Source organism: Aotus nancymaae, unplaced genomic scaffold (assembly GCF_030222135.1).
Source record: "Aotus nancymaae isolate 86718 unplaced genomic scaffold, 86718_ANA_hifiasm-v0.15.2.pri h1tg000046l, whole genome shotgun sequence".
Classification (NCBI taxonomy): Eukaryota; Metazoa; Chordata; class Mammalia; order Primates; family Aotidae; genus Aotus; species Aotus nancymaae.
Window position 1 is genome coordinate 28183296 of NW_026988460.1, and position 23637 is coordinate 28206932.

At 50.0% G+C, this 23637-nt stretch overlaps 1 protein-coding gene across 3 annotated transcripts in view; it reads left to right on the forward strand.

Annotated features, from left to right (window-relative positions):
• The window catches only part of MGLL (monoglyceride lipase), a 136745-nt gene that overhangs the window by 107367 nt on the left and 5741 nt on the right, over nt 1-23637 (forward strand). For 2 of the 3 annotated variants that reach the window (XM_021676106.2, XM_012437217.3), the window contains exons 6-7: nt 6606-6695; nt 22424-22639. In XM_021676106.2, coding sequence (XP_021531781.2) covers nt 6606-6695; nt 22424-22639 — 306 coding nt within the window. Of the gene's footprint in view, nt 1-1648; nt 1727-6605; nt 6696-22423; nt 22640-23637 lie in introns of all 3 variants that reach the window. The other variant, XM_064362106.1, reaches the window with a different exon arrangement.

The following is a 23637-nucleotide window of genomic DNA, read 5'->3' on the forward strand; positions in this document are numbered from 1 at the left end:
TCCCATTCCCCAAGTGGGGCACCTTGCCCAGTAGGGAGAAGGGGCTTGCCACTGGGAGCCCAGGACTCAGTGCCTGACATGCATTGTCTCTGTTCCTCTCCAGCACTGCCCTGAAAAGAGGGGAAATTATTCCAAATTTACAGACAAGGAAATGAGGCCAAATGTCTTGCTCGAGGTCAGCTTGAGCACCAGCTCAGGCCAGTGAGCATGCAGGATACTCCCTTTCACCCCAAAACATGCCCGAGATCAGCTTCCCTTGATGGAGCCCACTCCCATCTTGATGTCACTCATCTGTTTTTAGCCATAGAATCCAGAAGGCCCTTGGGGCAATGGGAGGTTGCAGGGAGGGAGGGGAAACAAGTGGAACATAGGAACTGGCCACACTTTCAAACTTCGAGTGAATTTGGACCCAGGAGCCAGCAACTTAGCCATGCACTGGCCTTTTGGGCAGCAGCGATGAGCCGCTGTGGGGTTAGTTCACCTCTGTCCTGTAGGCACTTGCTCTCTAAGAGCTGGGCGTTGTGTTTTCTAGACACATAAGATTCTGGGAACCAGCTGTCTTCCTAGCAAGCCTCCTGCCACACATCTTCATGAACCCCTGATCTGTCAGGAAACAAGCGTCCTGGCCTTCCCAGCGAGGGTCACTGGGAAAGGGGCACAGCGCTTTCTATTTTATGGCTGCCTTAAGGTGTCCTCTCATACTCAAGAAAATCTGGTGCAGCCCCAAGAGTCCCTGCTGTGTCTTGCACGTGGCCATCCCGTGACCCTTGTCACAGTGCTGCCCCATGGAAGGAGGGGAGTCCTAGCCTCCTGCACACAGGTCAGCCTGCAGGAGCCACTTAGGAAACAGCATCTGTAATTGCCTTCCTCATGGCAAGGCTTTCACTGGCAGAAGTGAAATTCACTTAGAAATGATCACAGGGAGCCATTAAAATCTTCTGGATCAATAAAGGCATTTATGCCTGTCTCTAGTATTTAAAGTGATGGGTGCGATGGTGCATCAGGAACGCCCCTCAAGCCTCTTGCTCATCAAGATGTTGACTTCAGCCATAGGAGAGTTGCCCTCTTTGTGGGTGGCTGCGTCATTTGTTGCAAAGCTGCATGTCACGTGCTTTTCCTGAAGTCTCTGCTTTGAATGACATTCACTCAGTCGTTTAGTCAACCAACACCTATTTACTGGACCTCTTCTTAAGGCCAGAAGCCAAGAAGAGAGTTAAGGATCTACTCTGGAGCGGTTGGGTCTCATGTGGCTCTCCCAGCATCCCTTTGGAGTTGGTTTAATTATCCCTGTCTTATAGGTGAAGCAACTGAGATCACAGACTTTCTCGAGGATTTGGAATTAAAGTTCGAATCCAAATGTGCCTGCCTCGCGTCTCCGAGTCTGGTTCCTCAATTTCATTGCCTGTCCTTTCCGGGGTTGGAGTCCAGTGACTGTGTAGCCATTTTTCATAGATTTTGGCCCCAAACTTTTCTCAGGTGATGACCCCTGGGGTCTGGGTTGAGCTGGCATAATTAGGAGCTCTGTGGTTGCACACACTCGGCTTTGCCAGGGTCATGGGGCAAATGGAGGAGTCTCACCTCAGTGGGGGAGCCATGCAGGGGCTCCTCTTCCTGAGCTGGATCTAAGGTTTTCTCAATGCTCCTGCAGGATTATCCGAGGATTTTGAAAGACTTGATGGAAAAGGTATCAAGAACGTTAAGCTTTTGGATTCCAATTCCTTTTTGGGTGAGCAACTCCCTCCGAGGCTTCACTGGTGTGCTCACAGCTCAGGGTGGAGGCTGTAGGAGAGCGGGAGCAGCAACCATCTGGTCGACCTCGACAATGTGATCCATCTGGGTGTGGGACCTGCCATGACTTCTTCCTTCCTTCCCTGCTGCTTCCTCGTCATGCGGCCTTAATGCCCCCTGCTCAACTGTTTTGCCTTCCCTCATGCACAATCAACCCACTTCCTCTGCTTAGCTCCTTCTCCTCCCATCCTACCCCTTTCTCCTTCAGGAGAGATTAGGCTCATGAAATCAACAAATCTTAAAAGAGCAGCAGAGAAAAGGAATCTCTTTTGCAGTCGTTCAAAGCTTCCTGCCCCTGCATGGCAGCTTTCCTCTTTCTTGGGGCCTTTGTGGGGAAGAGGCTAAACACCTAATTTTTTTTAAGCCATGAAATTATTATAATTAAAATTTTGCCTCTACATAATTGAGTCTGTAGAAATGTGGCTTGGAACTTACTATGCAGGTTTAGAAAAAGAAAGAGCTGAGGGTCAGGGCTGTGCAAACATCTCTTATGGCGGCTCCTTTAAAAGGGCAGCTTGCCCTGTGGGGACGTGTGCGCCCCCATCCTAGCCACTGCCTGTCAGAGCACTTCTGCTCTGACTGCACACAGGATCACTAGGGAGCCTTAAAACGACACTGATGCCAGGGCCCCACTTCAGCCACTGCTATCAAGATCTCTCAGGGCAGCACTGGGAGGAGGTGTTTGTGGTGTTTCATGGGCACACACATTGCCAGCCCCTAAGACTTCACCACGCACACAAATGCCCAGGAGTCTTGCAAAGCTACAGATCCTGACCCAGAAGCCAGTACCACTGGCCCTGGAGCCACTGGTGCTGCTGGTGTGAGGACCACACTGAACAGGAAGGCACTGGGGTGTCAGGATTGGGTGTGCCATGCCCGCTACCATACGCCAACTGGATTGAAGAAACAGAACAGTACACATGGTTCCATCTTCCTGGGAAGACAGGGAGTTACAGATTGTTTTAAGGGAATCCCAGGACTCTAGAAGTCTCCTTCATGGGTTTCTGTTTCTGTACCTGTCCTGTGAATGGTGTATCCACGCAGGTCCCCTCCTGCCTCTTTGTATACTCTCTCTGGTTTAACTTGCACCCAGGGCTTCAGCAATCATCTATGCACTGAGAACTTTCTGTTCTTGGGGTGGCATTCCTTGGGCTTTAGCACCAGGACATGGCTGTGTGTGCGTTCACAGGGAGAAAACTGCAGAATCCACACCAGGCGTTCCTGGAGGGCTTGGTCCTCCATCTACATTCATGATAGAATGACCAATTATTGTTGCTAGGACACCGGTGCCTCATCTACACCAACAGCTGTGGGAGTTTTACTGTTACAAGCTTGTCCTTTTAGGCACATTCCCTCATCCTGAACCAGTTAGCAGCAGCTCCTTTAGGGGAGCAAGGGTGGCTGCTTGCCCCATCAGTCCTGGGTGGCCAGCACTTAGCTGGATGCATGCAACGGAAGTCACCTTCTGCCTCCACTCCTGAGCAGGATGTATTCTCACCACATCTCCTATTTGCACTTTCAGCAATAGATCATTCACAGCCATAGACCGGGGAGGTCTCCCAGGCCTTGGCTTTTTGTACCTCAAAGGGGATGGTGAGGCAGTCAGTCAGCTGTCAGGAATCACTTCCTTCCCTCTAGGGACCAGCCCTTGCATTGTTCATTTTCTAAAGCTAATACTTCTCAGGAAGTGACTCTCCTCTTTCTTTTTTCCTATGAAGCTCTTTTCTTAAAAGCATCCTTTAGCTGCAAAAAGTTCCCCTATTCATGGAGAAAGAAAATCAGGCTTGCTGGGTGAGAGGACAGAATAGGGCTTGCTGTGATTCTCTCCCAGAGGCAGGCTCTCTCTGGCTCTCTGTTCCCTGTTCCCCATCCCCTGTGAAACCACTGCAGGGATGGCTCAAGCTGCGCTGATCCTTCTGGCACCGACAGCCTAAGCTGTCAGCATCTTCTCCAGAGCCTGGAAGTAGAGGCCCTGGCACTTTTTGGTTTAAAAGTTTTGGTTTAAGAGGTACCAGCAGCAGAAACAGATGTTCGAGGATGAAGGTAAGTCTGTCTTCACAAATGACCGATACTGAAGATGGACTGGCACCTCGGGGCCCAGGACCCCACAGAATCAGGTGATGGGTCCCCAAAACACAAATGGTGGCACAATGAGAAATCTGGTGGTGGGCTTGGACGAAATGGAGTGGATGCTGTGTGGTCTCTTGCTTTCACCTCTGTGGCAGGCGATGCTAAGGTGTGGGTCCCCGGACCTTTTCTTGGCTCTGAGCCATCTGGTCAGGGAATGGGTAGGAAACTGGCTTGCAAAAGACAGCCACGTCCCTCAGAAGGCTGTGTGGGCCCTAGCAAGCAGGTGGGCCAACCTGGGAGCAGGCTGGCATTTCCATACCATCCTGTCACACAGAACATTGCATGGTTCCTGAGTGTGGCCGGGATCGCCCCCACAGCTGGCAGCCCATGTTGCATCAGCGAGCAGTGACGGGGTTCTGAGACTAGCAGAATATCTAGAAGTGAGTTCTTCATAACTGTGGAACACAGGAGTCTTCCCTCATAGTGTGGCCCTTGACCACTACTGCTGGAGGTGAGAGCTAAGGCCCTGAAACATCGTCCTTACACAGCTGGAGTCTAGTGAAGGCCACAGAGCCACTGCCTGCTGCCTTTATGCACTGATGCACTCCATTTCTCATTTTTAGATTGTTTTAACCTTTGAAAGCACAGATCCCAATGCAGAGGAGCTCCCAATTCTTGGAGTTCACAGACATTTGATCTGTGTTTGAAAATACCCTATTCCTTGTGCAGAATTCCCAGAATGCCAAGATTTCCTTTCCCATGCTCGTTTGTGGAGCTGGCCCATGATACCAGCTGGACTCTTGAACGTTCCCGACATATCACGGCCATCTTTCAAGGGTTCCGATTATGCGGACACACCATGCCCCATCACAATGCTCCAAGTCAGGCAGCTGCATGCTTCTATACTAGACGGTCAAAGTCAGAGCCCAGGACTCAGCAAAGCACCTGACACAGTGGCTGCCACAGAATGAGATCTGCTTGCCTGGATGCCAAGGCTAGGGGGCAGTGCACATGGAGGTTCATGCACATGGGGCAAAGCCCTTTAAGAGAAAAGCCTGTTTTTGCTGTCTGCCTGATCCTGGACGGTTGAGAAACAATTGTGATGGGCAGTCACATTGCACTTGTGCAGGCCTAGGACACAGGAGGGTTTAGCCCTGGGCCTACAGGGAGGGTAGGCAAGTACAGCAATTGTGTCCCACAAAAGGACATCAGCAGCTGCTGGTGCCGAGACCCATGGGAAGTTTAGAGCTCTGGGTCACATTCGTGGAGAGAGACACAGAAGAGATAAAGTGGCCCCCCAGCTTGGGGTCCCTCCCATGGACCTCGTGGTACTGAGCCTCCATTTTCTCACCTGTTCAGTGAAAATGAAGCCTCGCCTCCCAGGGATTTTGTAAAGATAGGGAGACTGGCTGGGTGCAGTGGCTCACACCTGTAATCCCAGCACTTTGGGAGGCTGAGGCGGGTGGATCACAAGATCAACATGGTGAAACCCCATCTCTACTAAAAATACAAAAATTAGCTGGGTGTTGTGATGTGCACCTGTTATCTCAGCTACTTGGGAGGCTGAGGCAGGAGAATGGCTTGAACCCAGGAGGCGGAGGTTGCAGTGAGCTAAAAATGTGCCACTGCACTCCAGGTTGGGTGACACAGTGAGACCCCGACTCAAAAATAAAAAGATCAGGAAGCTGTGCCCAACACACCGGAAGGTGGTTTCTTGGTGCCCGTGAGTGCCCTTGCCCTCCACCAAGGGTACTGAGCTACGTGCCCTGTGCCCTTGATGTGTACTGAGAATTCACTGCTTGCCACCTTCCATCTGATTCTAATTTCAGCATTTCACAGCTCACTTTTGAAATAGCATCTTTCATCCCCAAATGTCTGTGCACATTGCAGAAATAAAAACAGCCCCTCTCTGAAGGCAAAAGTGTGAGATCCGGGTTCTCTGTTTTCCTGGAAAAACAAGAGATCCAGAAGGAGAGATGGGGGAGGGGGTGGGGAGGTTTGGGTCCAAATCAAGCTCAAGTTCAGTGAGCATGTATTAAGCTCCTGCTGTGTTCCCTGGGCTTTTGCACACAAGTTGTCATTTACCTTCCCCGTGGTCCTCTGGGGGAGGGTCAAGCTTCCACTGGCAGCTGAGGAAATGGAGGCTTAGCGATGTGTAGATCCCATGTTGATGAGGCAGCAGAGCCAGGAATCAAACCCACCTCTCCTTCCCTCTGCCACACAGCCTCCTCATCATTTCTACCTCTATTTCTACCCCCACCCCCCACCAAGAGAAATAGATGCACAGATTCTCTGTATGATCCTGCAGTCCCTTCTGCCCTGTCCTGCTTCACGCTCAGCTGATCTGGGTGATTCTGCACCTGCTGTGTGTTTTCAATACCCCAGAGAAATGGCCTAGGTACCAGAGCTCAGCCTGGGCAGCTCTTGTCCGTGATGCAAAATTACAACTCATGAGCGATCACCGGGAGGGTGCAGAGCAGGCAAAATCCAGACTTGACTTCCTGCCTTGAGAGCATGGCGGCCACCTGCCTGGCTCCCCCAGGTGGAGCAGAGGCAGACTGGCTAGAAGCTGAATCAGAAGGGAGAGTCCTTAGGTGTGCAGGCTTGAGGACGCAGGCTTGCGAGACGAACCTGGCTGATGTTCAGTTTGGGCGTCACTCTCCTTAACTTACTGTAAACCATCACTGCGGAAGAGCTCGGTGTGGATGCTGCTTGTACTCACAGCTCTTGTTCTCCTTCCCGGCTAGGTCCTTGCTGCGAAAGTGCTCAACCTTGTGCTGCCAAACTTGTCCCTCGGGCCCATCGACTCCAGCGTGCTCTCTCGAAATAAGACAGAGGTGAGAGGCTTTCCGAAAACCCAGGGGGAGCTTGGGTAGCTGCCCTTACGGGGAATCAGAGTTTCCGCTCCAGCCTTGGCATTCTCTGCTTCCCTTTCACCAAGGTCCCGTGCAAAGTGACAAGGACACAATGGGCATGAGACGTGGTTGGCTTCAGGTTTGGGTGGAAAGGGTGGGGTGGCTGTGATGCTAGAGCTGTGTTCTAAATGTGAATGGAGCCAACAGTGGAAGTTGAGTATGTATCAGTCAAGTCTCTTGGTTGCAAGAGACAGAAACCCAAGTCAAGGTGATTTAAGCAAAAGCAGGGATTGTGTGGTGAATGGAGCTGAAGGCTTCAGCGATGACTGGATCCAGGACATCAAAAGTCTTATTCTCCATCTGTCTCTCCCCAGCTCTCATCTCCCCTGGTTTAACTTCATTCCCAGACAGGCTTTCCCCCAGTGAAGGCCAAGGAGGCCACCAGCAGGTTTACCTGAGCAACCTCAGTGGAAAAACAGCACCTCTTTCTAGCAAAAGTCTCAGGGCTGATTCTTACTGACTGATTGTCCAGGCCTGGATTATTTGTCCAGGAAAGGTGGGTAGTATCAGCCCCACCCACTGAGAGTAGAGGAGGTACCCTGGGGGTAACTCGGAATAGTGGTATCAGAGGTAGGACAGACCCATATTGCAGATGAGCAAACTGAGCCCCATAAGGTGACAGGACTTGCCTGGGGTCAGCTGGTGGTGAGGCCAGCCTGGGAACTGGGGTAGGTGTGGTCAAGTGTGCTCTGTTTAGGCATGGGAAGGGCACTGTGGACTTGCAGCTAGTGGGTAGGAAGCATCCAGAAGACACTAGAATTATCTTCATGATTAAGCAAATAAGTTTGCCACTCTTCTGCCTCAGTTGCCCTCTTGCCTTAGGAATTTGAAATCATTGACTCACTGGCTCCCTCAAGGGGCCTGGGAAGTGGAGTGCAGTGCTCTGGATTCTGGTGAAGCTCCCAGGCTTCCTTGGGCTGTTGGACCCTAACTTCATTAAAAAATGTGACCTCCTGGCCCTCTGAGTCACTTAGAGTGGGCAACTCAAGGGGAATGTCCCGTGGTGTATAGGAAAGAGACTTTCTAGATCAGGGGTTGAAAGCCCCCAGGCCTCTGAGGGCCAGCTGCTTAAAAATCAGACTGGTGGCGGGGCGCGGTGGCTCACGCCTGTAATCCCAGCACTTTGGGAGGCCGAGGCGGGTAGATCAAGGTCAAGAGATCGAGACCATCCTGGCCAACATGGTGAAACCCTGCCTCTACTAAAAATACAAAAATTAGCTGGGCATGGTGGCATGCGCCTGTAATCCCAGCTACTCAGGAGGCTGAGGCAGGAGAATTGCCTGAACCCAGGAGGCGGAGGTTGCGGTGAGCTGAGATCGCGCCATTGCACTCCAGCCTGGGTAACAAGAGTGAAACTCTGTGTCAAAAAAAAAAAAAAAATCAGACTGGTAAGAGACTCTAGCGAGCCATGAGGCCTGTGCAGAGCCAGAGGGCATCTGATCTGTTCAAGCCATCCACATTAATTAAGAATTCTAATATAATTTGATTTTTAAAGCCCACGGTACCTCCCTAACCCACATCTTGGGGCCAGGTTGGACCCATCGGGGCCAGGGTGTGGCCCCTGGTCTTTCTCTGAAAGAATATTTAAGTAAAGGAAAAAATTTTAGTTCCAAAAAGCAGATTCATACAGTGAAAGAGCACAACTTTAGGACCCAGAAAGACCACAGCCAATCAAATATACATGGTTTGATTTAATCTTGACACGAGTGAGATTGACATTAACCCCATTTCACAGATGAAGAAACTGAGGCTTGGAGAGGTTAAATAACGTGTTCAAGATTGCACAGCTAGTCAGGGGCAGAGACTGGATTGTAGCCCTTTATTTATTTATTTTTTTGAGACAGAGTCTCGCTCTGTCTCCAAGTGCCAGACTGGAGTGCAGTGGTGCGACCTCGGCTCACTTACCTCCACCTCCCAGGTTCAAGCAATTCTCCGCCTCAGCCTCCCGAGTGTCTGGATTTTAACCCATTTTATTCAAAAGTCCATGCTTTGGTGCCTCCTTCTACCTAGCATTTATGATCATTAAGCTCTGTTTCTCATTTTACAATTGCTGTTCGCGCAGCCTATGGCCATGGCCGCTGCTCTGTGTACGGGACCCACTTTGTCAGGAAATCTCAGTGTGGGGCAGGGGCTCCTTCACCTGCCTGCATCCCTCATCATGGCTGTAGCTTGAAGTTGTGGTCTCAGGTAAAACCAGTGATCTTTGTAGCAGTGGTGCCAGGACAACAGTGGGTTTGAGAAAGATGGGTGGGGGAGGGAGGGGCCTCCCTTTGAGACAAAGCACCCAGGTACAATTCCAAGTTGTTTATCTGAACACCTGAAAATACACGGGCAAAGAGGAAGAAAAAAGGAGGCACTAAAAAGAGATTCTAAACCCTCCTGTTTAAAAGCATCCAATTGCAGATTGTTTCTCTCCTTTTGCAATAATGAGAAATTCCTCGGCCTTACTCAAGGATGGAAGCACCTGGTGTCCTGCCCCACCCACAGCCCCCTGTCCACGCCCTCCTGTGTTGGGTTTCTAGATGGCCAGTTGAGTTATTTAGAAACACTAATAAATGTTCCTGCTGAGAAGACATGAGGAAAGGAGGTGGCCGGTCAGCCCGAAGGCTGGACTGCAGTTGGAAAAATCAAGAGCAAGCCTTTCCCTCCCTCGCCTGCTGCAGCTTTGCGTCTCCCTCTGAATGTTCTGCTGAGCTTTAAAAATAGGAATGCCGACGGGAAAATGTGTTGGGAAAGGCATCTAACATCAGGGTGTCTTGAGGCACATCTTTGGCTAAGATATTTCCCATGGAACCCTGCAGCTATAAAAGCCTCAAACAGAAAGAAATGTTTGCCTAACAAGCTGAGTGAGCAGGACTAGCAGGGATGGGTTGCTGGCCGGGAATCAAGGGTGCAGGGGCCTGAGAGTCAAGGGTGTGCAGGACCCAGGAAAGATCTGGAATTCTGTCTGTAGAGAAACAGGTTGGCTCTGTTGCTGGAATGTCAAAAGCAGAATGTTTGGTGTTTGCTGTGACAAGTGTTCTCACAATTCACCCAGGACTGCTAACAAGCTCTCTTCACTAGCCTCGCCCCACAGCTGCCACCCCACAGAGCCACGTTCTCCCTGCATGTGTGAAGCCTTTAGGAAAAAAGGTGTAAGAAGCCTTTTATTGTCTCAACACCACCCAATGCACAATGATGGCATCTTTCTTCTGTACCAGACACTAGAGCCCTTCTGTTCTCATCGGGGCCCCAGGAAGTCAGTCTTACTACCAGTATTTGCAGTTGCAGAAGTGTGGGCCCAGAGAGGACAAGTCACTTGCCCAAGGACATGGAGCTACTCCCAGCCAAGTGCCCTTGGCACTCAAACCCAGGGAACAAAGAAGTCGCTACACAGATATTTATTATGTTTGTCTATACGTTTAGAGTCCCTGATCAGAACATCAGAATACTGACATGGTAATCATTCCACCTCAAAAAGGGTTTATCAGAATGCGATAAATCCCTTCCTAAGTTGAGAAGCCTTAAACAGATTCTAAAGAGTTCTATGGCCAAGGACACTGTAGGAGGGGGCGAGGAGGAGAGGTTGCTCAGCATCTGCCCGTGCCCTCAGCCATCCACATATTCAGATGGAATGCACTGCTTTCTCTCCGAGGCCATCGAACGGGTGGAGGTGGGAGGCAGAGAGGCATGATTCTGAGCACACATTGCTGTAGGAAGCTCAGCTGCTTATCTCTTTTTTTTTTTTTTTTTTTTTTTTTGAGACAGAGTTTCACTCTGTCACCCAGGCTGGAGTACAGCGGTATGATCTCTGCTCACTGCAACTTCTGTCTCCCGGGTTCAAGTGATTCTTCTGCCTCAGCCTCCTGAGTAGCTGAGACTATAGGCACATGCCACCACACCTGGCTAATTTTTGTATTTTTAGTACAGATGGAGTTTCACCATATTAGCCAGGCTGGTCTCGAACTCCTGACCTTGTGATCTGCCCACTTTGTCCTCCCAAAGTGCTGGGATTATCAAAGTGAACCACTGCACCTGGCCATCTCTTGAGGCCACTTGTCTTCTAGAGCCCAGTCTCTGTTCTCTCTAAATACCTTGAGAGGCCCTCTCTGCGCATCTGCTAGTTTATATTCCCTCGGGCAGGCTATATGCTGAGTTCTGAGCACTCATGAGCCATGAAGAGTGGCCACTTGGCCTCCTTTCATATCTTCCCTGCCCAGTGTTTCAGACATGCACAGTGTTGAGGCGTCGGCCCCAGGTCACCCATTGCCTGCCTGTCCTGCACGCATGGTGCCCAGAGGCCCTTGGAAGGCTCCTGCTGGGTCTTGGAAAGCTCAGCGGTGCTGAAGCCTTCGACTTAACTGTAATCACAGCTAAAGATGGGCCTCAGCCTCCCACTCTGTCTGCAGGACACAGCCTCCCATGGGAGTTCCCTCCGAGAACAAGCTAAGAACCTTCCATTAAACTTGGTTTGCACAGCGATTTTATTTTGTGGCTCTCCATCGTTCATCACATTCCCCACAGCATATTTGTCTGTTTGAGGCAGCTAAAAATTTACCAATGCCCTAAAAAAACAACAGGCACTAGGAAGTCTCTTGGGCATATGGCTCCATGTGGGGTGGTGGTGAGGGAGCGTGTGAATTGCTCTACATTGCTTTTGCACCCTGCACCACCCTCTGTGGATGTTCCAGCTCTGGACCCGCTCCCAGTTCCACTCCTGCCAGCCACCAGGCCTGGGAGAAGTGGCTCTGAGCTCACAAGAGACAGGTCCTGAAAGTTGGATGCTTTAATGGCAGCAGAAAACCAGGGACTGCAGAGACTGTCAGGGAAGCCCCAGCTGCCAGCAAGACACAGGACACAGTGAGGAGTTCTCTATGCCCAGCAGGCCCGGCTCAGCTTTTCTCTCAAGTGCCTTTGTGGTTACATGGGACATGCACATAGTAGGGCCTTAGCAGTGGAAGAAAGAAAGAAGATGTGGGCTCAGTTGGGCTCCTGTGGGAACATAGCCTGGGCAAAGCTCCCCCAAGGATGTCTCTTGGCTGTTGTGAATAATGCTGCGGTGTCCATTCTTTTGGGTATTACCCACAAGTGGGATTGCTGGGTCATATGGTGATTCTTCTGGTAATTTTGGAGGAACCACCCTGCTGTTTTCCACAGCACCTGTGCCATTTCACATTCTCGCCAGCAGTGCTCAAGGGTTCCAGTGTCTCTACGTCCTCACCAACACTTGTTAGGTTATGTTTTTTGACAGTAGCCATCCTAATGGGTATGAGGTGGCGTCTCAGTGGGACTTTGATTTCCATTTCCCTAATGGTTAGTGATGCTGAGTGTCTTTTCATGTGCTTTTGGCCATTTGTATGTCTTTCTTAGAGAAATGTCTGTTCAGATTCCTTGCCCATTTCTTTTCTTTTTCTTATTTATTGTCTATTGTTTTTCTTTTTCTTTCTTTTTTAAATTTTATTTTAAGTTCTGGGATACATATGCAGGATGTGCAGTTTTGTTATACAGGTGGTTTACAGCACCTATCAAACCATCGCCGAGGTATTAAGCCCTCACGTGCATTAGCTATTTATCCTGATGCTCTCCCTCCCCCATGCCCCTCCTTCTGACAGCCCCGGTGTGTATTGTTTCCCTCCCTGTGTCCATGTGTTTTCATAGTTCAGCTCCCACCTGTAAGTGAAAACATGTGGTGTTTGGTTTTCAGTTCCTGCATTAGTTTGCTGAGGATAATGGCTTCCAGTGTCACCCATGTCCCTGCAAAGGGCATGATCTCTTTCCTTTTTACAGCTGCATAGTAGTCCATGGTGTATATGTACCACATTTTCTTTATCCAGTCTATCATTGATGGGCATTTGGGTTGATTCCATGTCTTTGCTATTGTGAATAGTGCTACAATAAACATACATGTGCGTGTATCTTTGTAATAGAATGATTTATATTCATTTGGGTTTTTGATTTATATTCATTTAGATTTATATTCATTTATACCCAGTAATACCCAAATGGATTGCTGGGTCAAATGATGTTTCTGGTTCTAGGTATTTGCAGAATCACCACATTGTTTTCCAAATTGGTTGAACTAATTTACATTCCCACCAACAGCGTAAAAGTGTTCCTAATTCTTCACAGCCTCACCAGCATCTGTTGTTTCTTGACTTTTTAATAATCACCATTCTGTTTGGTGTGAGATGGTATCTCATTGCGGTTTTGATTTGCATTTCTCTAATGATTGGTGATGTTGAGCTTTTTTTCATATGTTTCTTGGCCACATAAATGTCTTCTTTTGAGAAGTGTCTATTCATATCCTTTGCCTGCTTTTTCATGGGATTTTTTTCTTGCAAATTTGTTTAAATTCCTTGTAGATTCTGGGTATTAGACCTCTGTTAGATGGATAGAATGCAAAATTTTCTCCCATTCCGTGGTTGCCTGTTCACTCCAATGATAGTTTCTTTTGCTGTGCAGAAGCTCTTTAGTTTAATTAGATGCCATTTGTCAATTTTTGTTTTTGTTGCAATTGATTTTGACATTTTCCTCATGAAATCTTTGCCTGTGCCTATGTCCTGAATGGTATTGCCTAGATTTTCTTCTAGAGTTTTTTCTTTTTATATTACATCCTGCATTTTATTCAATTCCATATGACAAAAATAGTAACCTAGACTAAGACATCCATTTCAATCAGTAGATGTGTCTCTTCTAGAGTTTTTATAGTTTTGGGTTTTACATTTAAGCCTTTGATCCATCTTGAGTTAATTTTTGTATATGGTGTAAGGAAGGGGTCCAGTTTCAATGTTTCGCATGTGGCTAGCCAGTTTTCCCAGCACCATTTATTAAATAGGGAATCCTTCCCCCATTGCTTGTTTTCATCAGGTTTTTTGAAGATCATTGTAGATATGGAGTCTTATTTCTGAGATCTCCATTCTGTTCCATTGGTTATGTGTCTATTTTTTGTACCAGTACTATGCTGCTTTGGTTACTGTAGCCTTGAAGTATAGTTTGAAGTAGGGTAGCATGATTCCTCCAGCTTTGTTCTTTTTGTTTAGCATTGTCTTGCCCATTGTTTGCTTTGCTCATTTCTTAATTGTGCTGTTTGTTTTTTGTTGTTAAGTTGCAGGAGTTCTGTATATGCTCTGGATATTAACCCCTTAACTGGATATTAGCCTATATACAAATATAATTTGCAAGAATTTTCTCCCATTCTGTGGGCTGCCTTTTCCCTCTGTTGATAATGTCCTCTGAGGCATAAGGGTTTTTTTCTTTCTGATGTACTCCAGTTTATCTATTTTTCTTTTGTTGCCTGTGCTTTTGGTATCATATCCAAGAAGTCATTGCCAAATCCAATGTCATGAAGTAGACACCATGTTTTGGCTGAACCATGTGAAAGTAAACTGCAGACACGGTGGTCCTGAATGCATCTGACTACTTTAGTCTGGGTTGCTCAAGAGGAAGAACTCAAAACAAGAGGCTTTCACAAAGGACCGCATGCCATTATCACATTTAGGAGAAGTAACAGCCATTCCCCCTTGTCGTCCTCCATCTAGTCCATGCTCCAGTTGCCTCAGTTGTCACCATTTGATTTTAAGACTTGAGACTGCAGGATTTTGCTGTTCTGTGATCAGCAGTTACTAAAGTGGTCCTGCAAGACCCAGGTAATTCTTTCTTGTTTTTCTTATTATTCCTCAAATCCCTGGGCCTACGAGAAGGTGGAGAATGGGGTGGCTGCTTTTTCCTTTCCCTTGGTGGTCACTCAGGAGCACTTCTGAGTTCAGAGCCACACTCCAGGGTCCTCCACTCCAAAGGACCAAGAGAGGTCTACTTTTTGCATCACTTCTGGTTGTGAAGACCCCCAAGTTCTGCAAAAGGAATTCCGGAGGAAGAGGCAGTGGTGGGGCCGGGGCATGCAAACAGCTTTCCCCATTTGCCGGGGCTGCCACCTGCAGAGCCATGTGTAGCTCACTTCTTTTAAAAGTAGATGCTGGGGCCAGACACTGCTGCTCATGCCTGTAATCCCAGCATTTTGGGAGGCGGAGGTGGGCAGATCACGTGAAGTTAGGAGTTCGAGACCAGCCTGGCCAACATGGCGAAACCTCGTCTCTACTAAAAATACAAAAATTAGCTGGGCATGGTGGCAGGTGTCTGTAATCCCAGCTACTCGGGAAGCTGACGCAGGAGATCGTTTGAACCTGGGAGGTGGAGGTTGCAGTGAGCCAAGATCGCACCATTGCACTCCAGCCTGAGTGACAAGAGCGAGACTCCAGCAAAAAAAAAAAAAAAAAAAAAGCAGAGGCTGGGATGTCCAGGAGTTCAAACCTTCATAATAAATAGTAATTTGGGGGAAAGAATGCTCATTAATTTGCATGCCCTTAAGTGGCAACTCAGAAATGTAGGCTGATCCTTGATCATTCTCTTTATGTCCAAAATGGTACTGCAGCTTCCAGGAGAAGAGAATGTGGAGCAACATCTTCTTTCCAAATGGCCCTGGTCTGGTTGAGGAATTTCAACCACACAAGCTGGGTGCCGGCTGGGTTTGGCCCAAGGCAGGGTGAGGTCATGGTGGGGACTGAGGCCTACTGGTAGGCAGGGCTTGCTTGGGTCTCTCGAGCTGGCTAGGCTTTCTGCTGAGTCAGACAGGGCCTACCTCCCCTCTGCCACCCTGCAGGCAGCTCACCACACCAACAAACTTTCTCAGGGTTCCCACTCCAGCCAGGCTGGAACTGGAGGCTGCGATATCCCATGAGTTGCCTTGTTGTCCCTCTCACCCAGGACCATCAACCACGGCAGGACAGAGGGGAAAGAGGCGGTGGTCTTGGTGGGAAGAGCACAGGCTTCCAAAAGGACCTGAGTCTGGACCCTGCCCCATCTCCTCAGTGTGACCTTGGAAGCCACACTCGGTCTTGCCCATCCTCAGATCCCTCAGGGTGTCCACACAGCCGCCTGGCACAGTGCGGACCCTGGCAAGTGGGATTCTTGCTATCACAGCTCTGAGAGAGGCCCATTGAAGGAGGTGTTGGCAAAGATACAGGAGCCCAGGAAGAAAAGTGCAGATGTTGGCAAGAGTGTCTGGGCACCTGTCCACAGGAGGGAACACTTAACCTGGACCTTGAAGAGAGAGAACAGGGTTGTTGGCAGACAAGAGAAAAGGCATGGAAAGGGATGGTGGAAATGGAGACTCTGGGGCCAGTCTTAGTGCAAATGACAAGCACATGAGGAAAGGGGTCCGGGGCTGACACACATGGGACCAGGGAAGGTTGCCTGGAGGAAGGGCAGCTGAGCCCAGGGTTGATAGGGAGGGAGAAACTCCACCAGCAGCCAAGGAAGAGGTCTGAAGGCTGAGGGGACATGCTGTGCAAGGGCCCTGGGGTCAAGGGAAGTGGGGAGTGTTAAGGGAGGGCAGGGACGGAGGTGTCACAGGCCATATCAAGAAGTCGGGGCTTTGCCCTGCAGCCCCCATGGGAAGCACCACAGGGTTCTCCATAGAGGGAGACAGGTACAGATCTGTGAGTCTGAAACGGGACCTGCCTCTGCGTGCCCGAGACCCAATGCCGTGAGCCCTCTGGGGGCTTACAGCAGTGCCCAGGGTGCCACAGGCTTGGGGAAGGAACATGTGGGAGAGGAAGCACACCAGGGCCACGCCAAGCACAGCTGTTTCCAGCCTTCAGCGTGTTCCAAATTCAGGCCAACTTCCATAGGACATTGACATTGTTTTGTTTTGTTGTTTTGTTTTTGCCTTAAAAAACAAAACAACAAAACAAAACATTGCTCCCTTGTCCAGGCTGGAGTGCAGTGGTGTGATTTCAGCTCACTGTAGCCTCTACCTTTTGGACCCAAGCAATCTTCCCACCTCAGCCTCCCCAGTAGCAAGGACTACAGATGCACACCACCACACCTGGGTAATTTTTATATTTTTTGTAGAGACGGTTTTACCATGTTGCCCAGGCTGGTTTTGAACTCCTGGGTTCAAGTGATCTCGGCCTCCCAAAGTGCTGGAATTACAGGCATGAGCCACTGTGCCCAGGCTATAGTACATTCTTTTTTGTGTTTAGGATACACTGAAGGAAAGCAATGCCAAGCAGCCCCAAAAGTGAGCTGTCGGGGCTTCACATGTGCAAGCAGAAAAGCCATTCACTGAATGAAATGACGAGGGCCTGCAGTTTCTCTGAAGGTCCCAGGTCTCATTACCATTGTGGACAGTCTCTTGGCCAGCAGTGGCCAGCGGTTCCCAGCTGGCGTGAGGTCTGTGCTGGCCTCTCAGTATCCAGAAGTGCTGCTTCTTGGGCTGGATTGGGGAATGGCTTGCTTATTCATCCATTTCACCAGCGTTTACCAAGGGCTTCCCCTGTGCTAGCCATCATGTGGGACATGCAGAGGGCAGGACAGACAGAGCCCTGACCCTCAAGTGGGGCAGACATGCGGGAAGAGATGCGCTGATTACAGACCAGGCCAAGTGCTGTGTAGGAGAAGGGCTTTGGGACAGCAGAGCCTGTGGGGGTCTCGGAAGGCCTCCCCTTCAGGGTGAAGGTTGAGCTGAGGCCTGAGAGTGGAGTAGACAGTGTTAATTAGGCTAAGAGCAGAAAAGCTGTTTGTGATAGGAGACAGAAGCTCTTTCCACCACAAATTATGTCTCCTATTCAAGACAAAGGTGGGAAATGAAGACGTCATCTCTGCAAAGACCTGCCAGTTCCTGTAGGATTCCTGCAGGTTTGTAAATTTCACAGAGATCACTTGGGTAGAGCTGTCATGCATTCTTTCTCTATTATGCCAGAGAAGGCTTCCCTGTATTGGAAACAGATGGATTAAGAGAGATCTAAACAATCGAGGAAGAAGGTGGGAATTCCAGGATGGGCTCTAAAGTGTAGGTGGAAGGGTGAGGCTTCCGTAGGAAAAGGGAGATTACAGGGAAGGAGGGGCAGGAAGAGACAGCTGTGGACAGACCTACAGGGATGAAGCCTGTGGGTTGTATTTCTCTGTGATTAGGGGTGCATTCGGGAGGGTACTGCCTGTCTGTGCCCAGAAGGTCTCTCCCATGCCCTCTGGCTGGCTGTGAAGGGCAGTAACCTCTGGGCCCCACCAGTTCACTTCACCATCTGTCAGGCCCACCAGCTCATCGTCCTTACCAGGGATCACTCCTGCCTTTTCTGAGAGCACTAGTGCCCTTGCCACCTTCACAGCTCCTGGCTCTCTCTGCCCCAGCACTGACCTTTACCTTCTCTCGAGACAGGCAGCAGAGCATGATGAGTGGCTAAAAATGCTGATGGCAGTGGTAGAGTGCCTAGGTTCTTACCTTGGCTCTGCCTCTTACTCGCTGTGTAACCTTGGGTGAGTCACCTAACCTCTCTGAACCTATCTCCTCATGTGTGCAAAGGTAATAATAATAGTTCATATGTCACAGGGTTCCTGTGAAAATTAAATGAGCAAGTATGAGCAAAGCACTTGCTACAGGACCTAGTAAAAGAGTCAAGGGCTCCACGCATTTGTTATTTTTCGTAGTATTCTAATTAAACTGTGATACTGGATTTCCTCATGGAATGGTTTTAAAAAAAATGGGTCAAGAGATTTGACTGCAAGGGTTGTGTCTAGATTTTGCTCAACCATAAGTGTAAGAAAACTCCCAGCTGAGGATTGCAGCTGTATTTACTGGGCGTTAGTGCAAAGTTTCTTCCCACAGAGAGACGGTGCTGGAAATTCAGAAGCCCCAGCTGGTATATTCCTGGCTGTCAAGCTCAACAGGAGGCCAGCCTGTGAAACTTAAAACCCAAGAGGAAGCTTTGGGGATTCCCTGGATGGGGAAACTGAGGCACAGGAAGGGGTAGAGCCTTACCATACTCTCAACCACCACCCTGGGGGGAAAAAAGACTTCAGCTTTCAGTCAGTGGGGGCTCCCCAGGAAATCAGTTACCTAGAACCATGGGGAGGGGGTCACTTGGACCTGGGTCTCCAGCTTGGTCTCCTGCTTCCAGCTGCCATGTCCCCAGCAGACCCTGGTCTCAGCTGGCGGGAGCCATGGTGGGCCAAACAGGAAGGTGGAGATGTGAGAGATGGTGCCAAAGCCTGGGCCTTTGTTACTTGTTTTTAGTTAAACTTTTCATTTAGGATAACTGTAACTCACAAGCAGTTGTAAGAAATAATACAGAACCATTCCAAGTACCCATTACCCAGTTTCCCCCAGCAATGACATTTTGCAAAACAATAGGACAATATCACAACCAGGATACTGACCTTGACACAGTCAAGTCACAGATGGCTCCATCCTCACAAGGACCCCTCAAGTTGCCCTTTTACAGCTGCATCCACTCCCCACCCTCCTCGGCCCTGACAGCCGTGAGTCTGGTCTCTGTTTCTCTAGTTTTGTCACGTGAAGAACAAAATGTCAGGGGAATCAAGCAATATGGAATCTTTGGGGACTGACGCTTTGATCCTTCGTATTGAATGAATGAGCTGATGTTCTGGGCTTCGGCTTGGTTTGAGAGGAAGGGGCCTAGCTATCTCCTTCCTGGGAGGCATAAGACACACTCTTAGAATTTTTGGTAGATTGAGACCTTAAGCTGGTCAAAAAATCAAGGCCGCTGTGATTGGGCCAGAACTGCCGCTTGAGGGAAGGGTTTGGGCCCTCTGTTCCTCAGTCTTTCCAGGTGGTACAGCCCGCCCCCACCTCCTGGTCTCAGTTTCCCTCTGCCCTTCACCTCCAGTCTGGGCTGTAGTTCACATCAGGGGCCTGCCCTTTCCCCAATACATCTGGTGACTGGGCCCCAGTCCCAGAATAGGCCATTGTGTAAACAGGGCCTACGTGATCAAGACATGAAAACAAAGCCAAGAGCAGGAAGCCGCTTGGGCCATCAGTGTAATTAAACTCAGAAGCAGAGTCCCCGAGGGCCTGCTGTACTCGGGACACTTGGGGTCAATGGGGCAAAGTAGAAGGCTGCTGCAGGAAGGAGGCGGTCGTTAAGACATCGCTGGCAGCAGAGGCGAGAGTGTGGTCCCTACCCCACAGGTCCCACAGGAGCCCTAGAGACAGCATGGAATGGGTGGTGGCCCAGCCCAGGGCATGGCCAGCCTGCTGGAACTCAGACCCCCAACAACAGCAGCCTAACAAGGAGAGGTGACTTCCTGGCATCAAGACACCCATCTTGTTGCTCTAGCATCCAGGCATGAACCTCGTCCACATGGCCCTGACTCTTTCTATGGGGCAAGGGGAAAATAAACCCTTGACACAGTGTGCACACAGCCCCTGGCTACTTTCTATTGGCCAGAAGTTGGTCACGTGACCACACTTAGCTGCAAGGGAGGCTGGGAAATGTAGTCTCTATTCTGAGCAGTTGTGTACCCCAGGAAACATCAAGGTTCTGTAGGGGAGAACAAAAATGGGGCAACTAACAGGCAGGTTAACAAGCCTCTCTGTGCTGTAGTTTCCTCCTCTGTGTAATGGAGAGAATGAGAGCAATTCCTCATACAGTGCAGTTATGGAGGTCCAGTGAGTTATTGCACACAAAAACACTTAGTGCTGGGCAGACAGCCAGAGCTCAGACCTAGCTATTATTATTTTTATTACTCAATGACACTCTGCACGTTGCAGCCCAGCACAAGCTGATAGATGGTGCTGCTGTTGGGGACTCCACTGACCCTAAGCCCCAGGCTTTTTTACAGGCCCCACAGCCCTCCTTCCCTCAGGGCTCCTGGCTGACCCTGGGGAAGCACCCCCTGTGGCTGGGCCTGGCCACAGGCCCTCGTGCACTGCCTTGCCAGTCCTGTGTCCTCACAACCTCCAAGCAGATGGCCTGGCCCAGCAGGATTCATGCCAGCTCAGCTGCAGGAAGTGGCTAATCTGTCTCGTGTGGCTTTTCACAAATGGTCTGGTTTTTGGTGCTCAGTCCCCAGCATGGGAAGGAATCCAGGGATGGCAGGGATGACTGCAGGACAGCCTCTCCCACTTGGTATGGTCTGGAATTCTGGCCGAGGCCCTGTAGTGGTAACAGAAGGGGGTGTAGCCCAGCTCTTGGAAATGCTGAGTTCTAGCAAAGTGGGCATCCTGGTAGCTTGGGGAGCAGCTGACAGCATATTCTTTCCTTGACCCCACATACTCTCTGATCCTCACTCAGTTCTCACCATGTGACCCCTCCCCAACCCGCCAAAAACCCACTGGCAAGGATGACAAACATGAGTGAAAAAGCATCATGAGGTCAAGTGTGGTGGCTCACTCTTGTAATCCTAGCACTTTGGGAGGCTGAGATGGATGGATCACCTGAGGTCAGGAGTTCGAGACTAGCCTGGCCAACATGGTGAAACCCCATCTCTACTAAAAATACAAAAATTAGCCTAGTGTGGTGGTGGATGCCTGTAATCCCAGTTACCTGGGAGCCTGAGGTAGCAGAATCCCTTGAACTGGGGAGGCAGAGGTTACAGTGAGCCAAGATTGCACCACTGCACTCCAGCCTGGGTGACAGAGCAAGACTCCATCTCAAATAATAATAATAATAAGAAGAAGAAGAATCAAGGACTCACTCTTGCCCCTACGAGCCTGAAAGATTCCTAGAAACTTCTCTCCAGATCCTGTGGAGCAAATGCCAGAGATCAGGGCAGTGGAGGCTGAGCTGTCTCTATGGAGGCAGGAGGAGTGAAGCCAGAAACCCAGACAGGCCAGGGAGAGCAAGGACAGGGGACAGAGGAGCCCCTTGAAAGGCAGGGTCCATGGGCTAGTGGTTGAGGAGGGAGGACCCACATCCCTTAGAGGGGCAGAGATGGCCTTGGACACTGCCAGGGCCCAGGCCTCTCTGTCAGAGCCTCTGACCACCCTGTGCAGCCCTGGAGGGCACCGAGGCCAGAGCCCACTGTAGCTCAGACCTGCCCTTGGGCGTCCCTCATTCCAAAGCCCATCATCAGTGCCTGGCCGAAGCCCCTCCAGGGACTCCTAGCACGGGCCCTCACTTTCCAGCACAGACCCCAGTAAACTGTTCCTGGAGTTTACAGTTTGTCCCTCATCCAATTCCACCAGGTGGACACCATATCAGCAGAGACAGAGAACAAAATGAAATGATAAAACTGCTACAGAGCTTCTTTTTAATGAAATAATTGATGTGAACAATATGCTGCTGCTTATATTTTTAAAAATACAAATTAATACTAGAAATTTTCTGTCTTTTTTTGGGGGACGGCGTCTCACTCTGTCACCCAGACTGGAGTGCAGTGGCTCCATCTCGGCTCACTGCAAACTCTGCCTCCCAGGTTCAAGGGATTCTTCTGCCTTAGCCTCCTGAGCAGCTGGGATTACAGGTGTCCGCCACCATGCCCAGCTAATTTTTAATATTTTTAGTAGAGATGGGCTTTCACCACATTGGTAAGGCTGATCTCGAACTCCTGACCTCAAGTGATCCGCCTACCTCGGCTTCCTGAAGGGCTGGGATTACAAGTGTAAGCCACCGCGCCCAGCCGATACTTGAAATTTTCTACAGGCACCCATGTGTATGTGAAACGCTCAAGCCCAAAAGGAGAAGCAGTACAAGTGGTGCAGATGAGGTTTGTGGATGAATGCGGCTGGCCATCAGAGCCACGCCCTAGCCCAGCGGATCTGAATGGAATCAACCTTACAGCCCAGAGCAGAAGGAAAAGCTACTGGGAAATAGGAATGGCCTATGGAAGGGAGCCCCGCCCATGCTGATGGAACTCTCTCCTTCTTCCTCCAGGTCGACATTTATAACTCAGACCCCCTGATCTGCCGGGCAGGGCTGAAGGTGTGCTTCGGCATCCAGCTGCTGAATGCTGTCTCTCGGGTGGAGCGTGCCCTCCCCAAGCTGACTGTGCCCTTCCTGCTGCTCCAGGGCTCTGCCGACCGCCTGTGTGACAGCAAAGGGGCCTACCTGCTCATGGAATCAGCCAAGAGCCAGGACAAGACTCTCAAGGTGAGCAACTGCCACCTCCCATTTACCCCCAAGGTTGGGGGGGCGGGAGATATGCCCTTGGGGCATATCTGCCGAGACCCCTTAGGGCCGACTCCCAGGTCTCAGGATAGGGACCAGCCTGCTTGGCCAGGAAATAAATACAAGGAATCCCAGCCACCTATGAATTTCAAGAGAACACATGAGTCATTTGCTGATTGTTTCGAATGAATGAGCCTCAAAGGGAAAAGGAAAGAACAATCAAAACAATAGGCAAGAAAAGAATATGCGGCTGGGCACTGAGCAAATCACATCTCCTGAGAGAGGCACGTCCAAGCTCCAAGGTCGCATGTGATGCCCAAGCCTCCCTCTGAACCAGCAGTGGCTGCAGTCTGGGAGCTGTGGCCACCAGAGGGCTCAGGGCACACGGGTGCTGGCAGGACTTGATAGAACCTGATCTGTGAAGGGACCTGCCAGAGCTGGCCCTCCAGCCAGGGGCCCTGAGGACAGGACCTGCAGCTTGGTTATGTGGAATACTAGATACCAAGACTGCAATGGATTAACTCAAAAGGCCTCTTAAGATGGGCAATGTGGTTCTGGGATCCAGACATGCTCATTTTGTTTGTCTGATTGATGTGAAAAGCCTCTTGGAGGGAGGAACACCTACCGGGTACCCATCAAGTGTTATCCCTGGAGATGCTCTGTGCTGGGTTTGGCAGGCCAAGCCCAGGGGAATATTTACATCCTGGTCCACGCGGTTGGGTCTCCCTGGACTGTGCTGCCCTGGGCCTGCGCCCTGGGTCCATGGCCATTTTTCACTAGGTTATAAAGAGACCAGGTAACTCACTTCAGCTCACACACCCACTAAGAATAGAGCTGGGGTTGGAACTGAGATTTCTGGACTCAAGCCCCATCACTCTTCTCTCCTCACTGTGCAAAGGCTCATATCTTTGCAAACTGTCAAGTGCGTTCCTGGCATCGTTACTGTTTTGTAGACGCTGACCTGTACCAGCTCCGGTAGG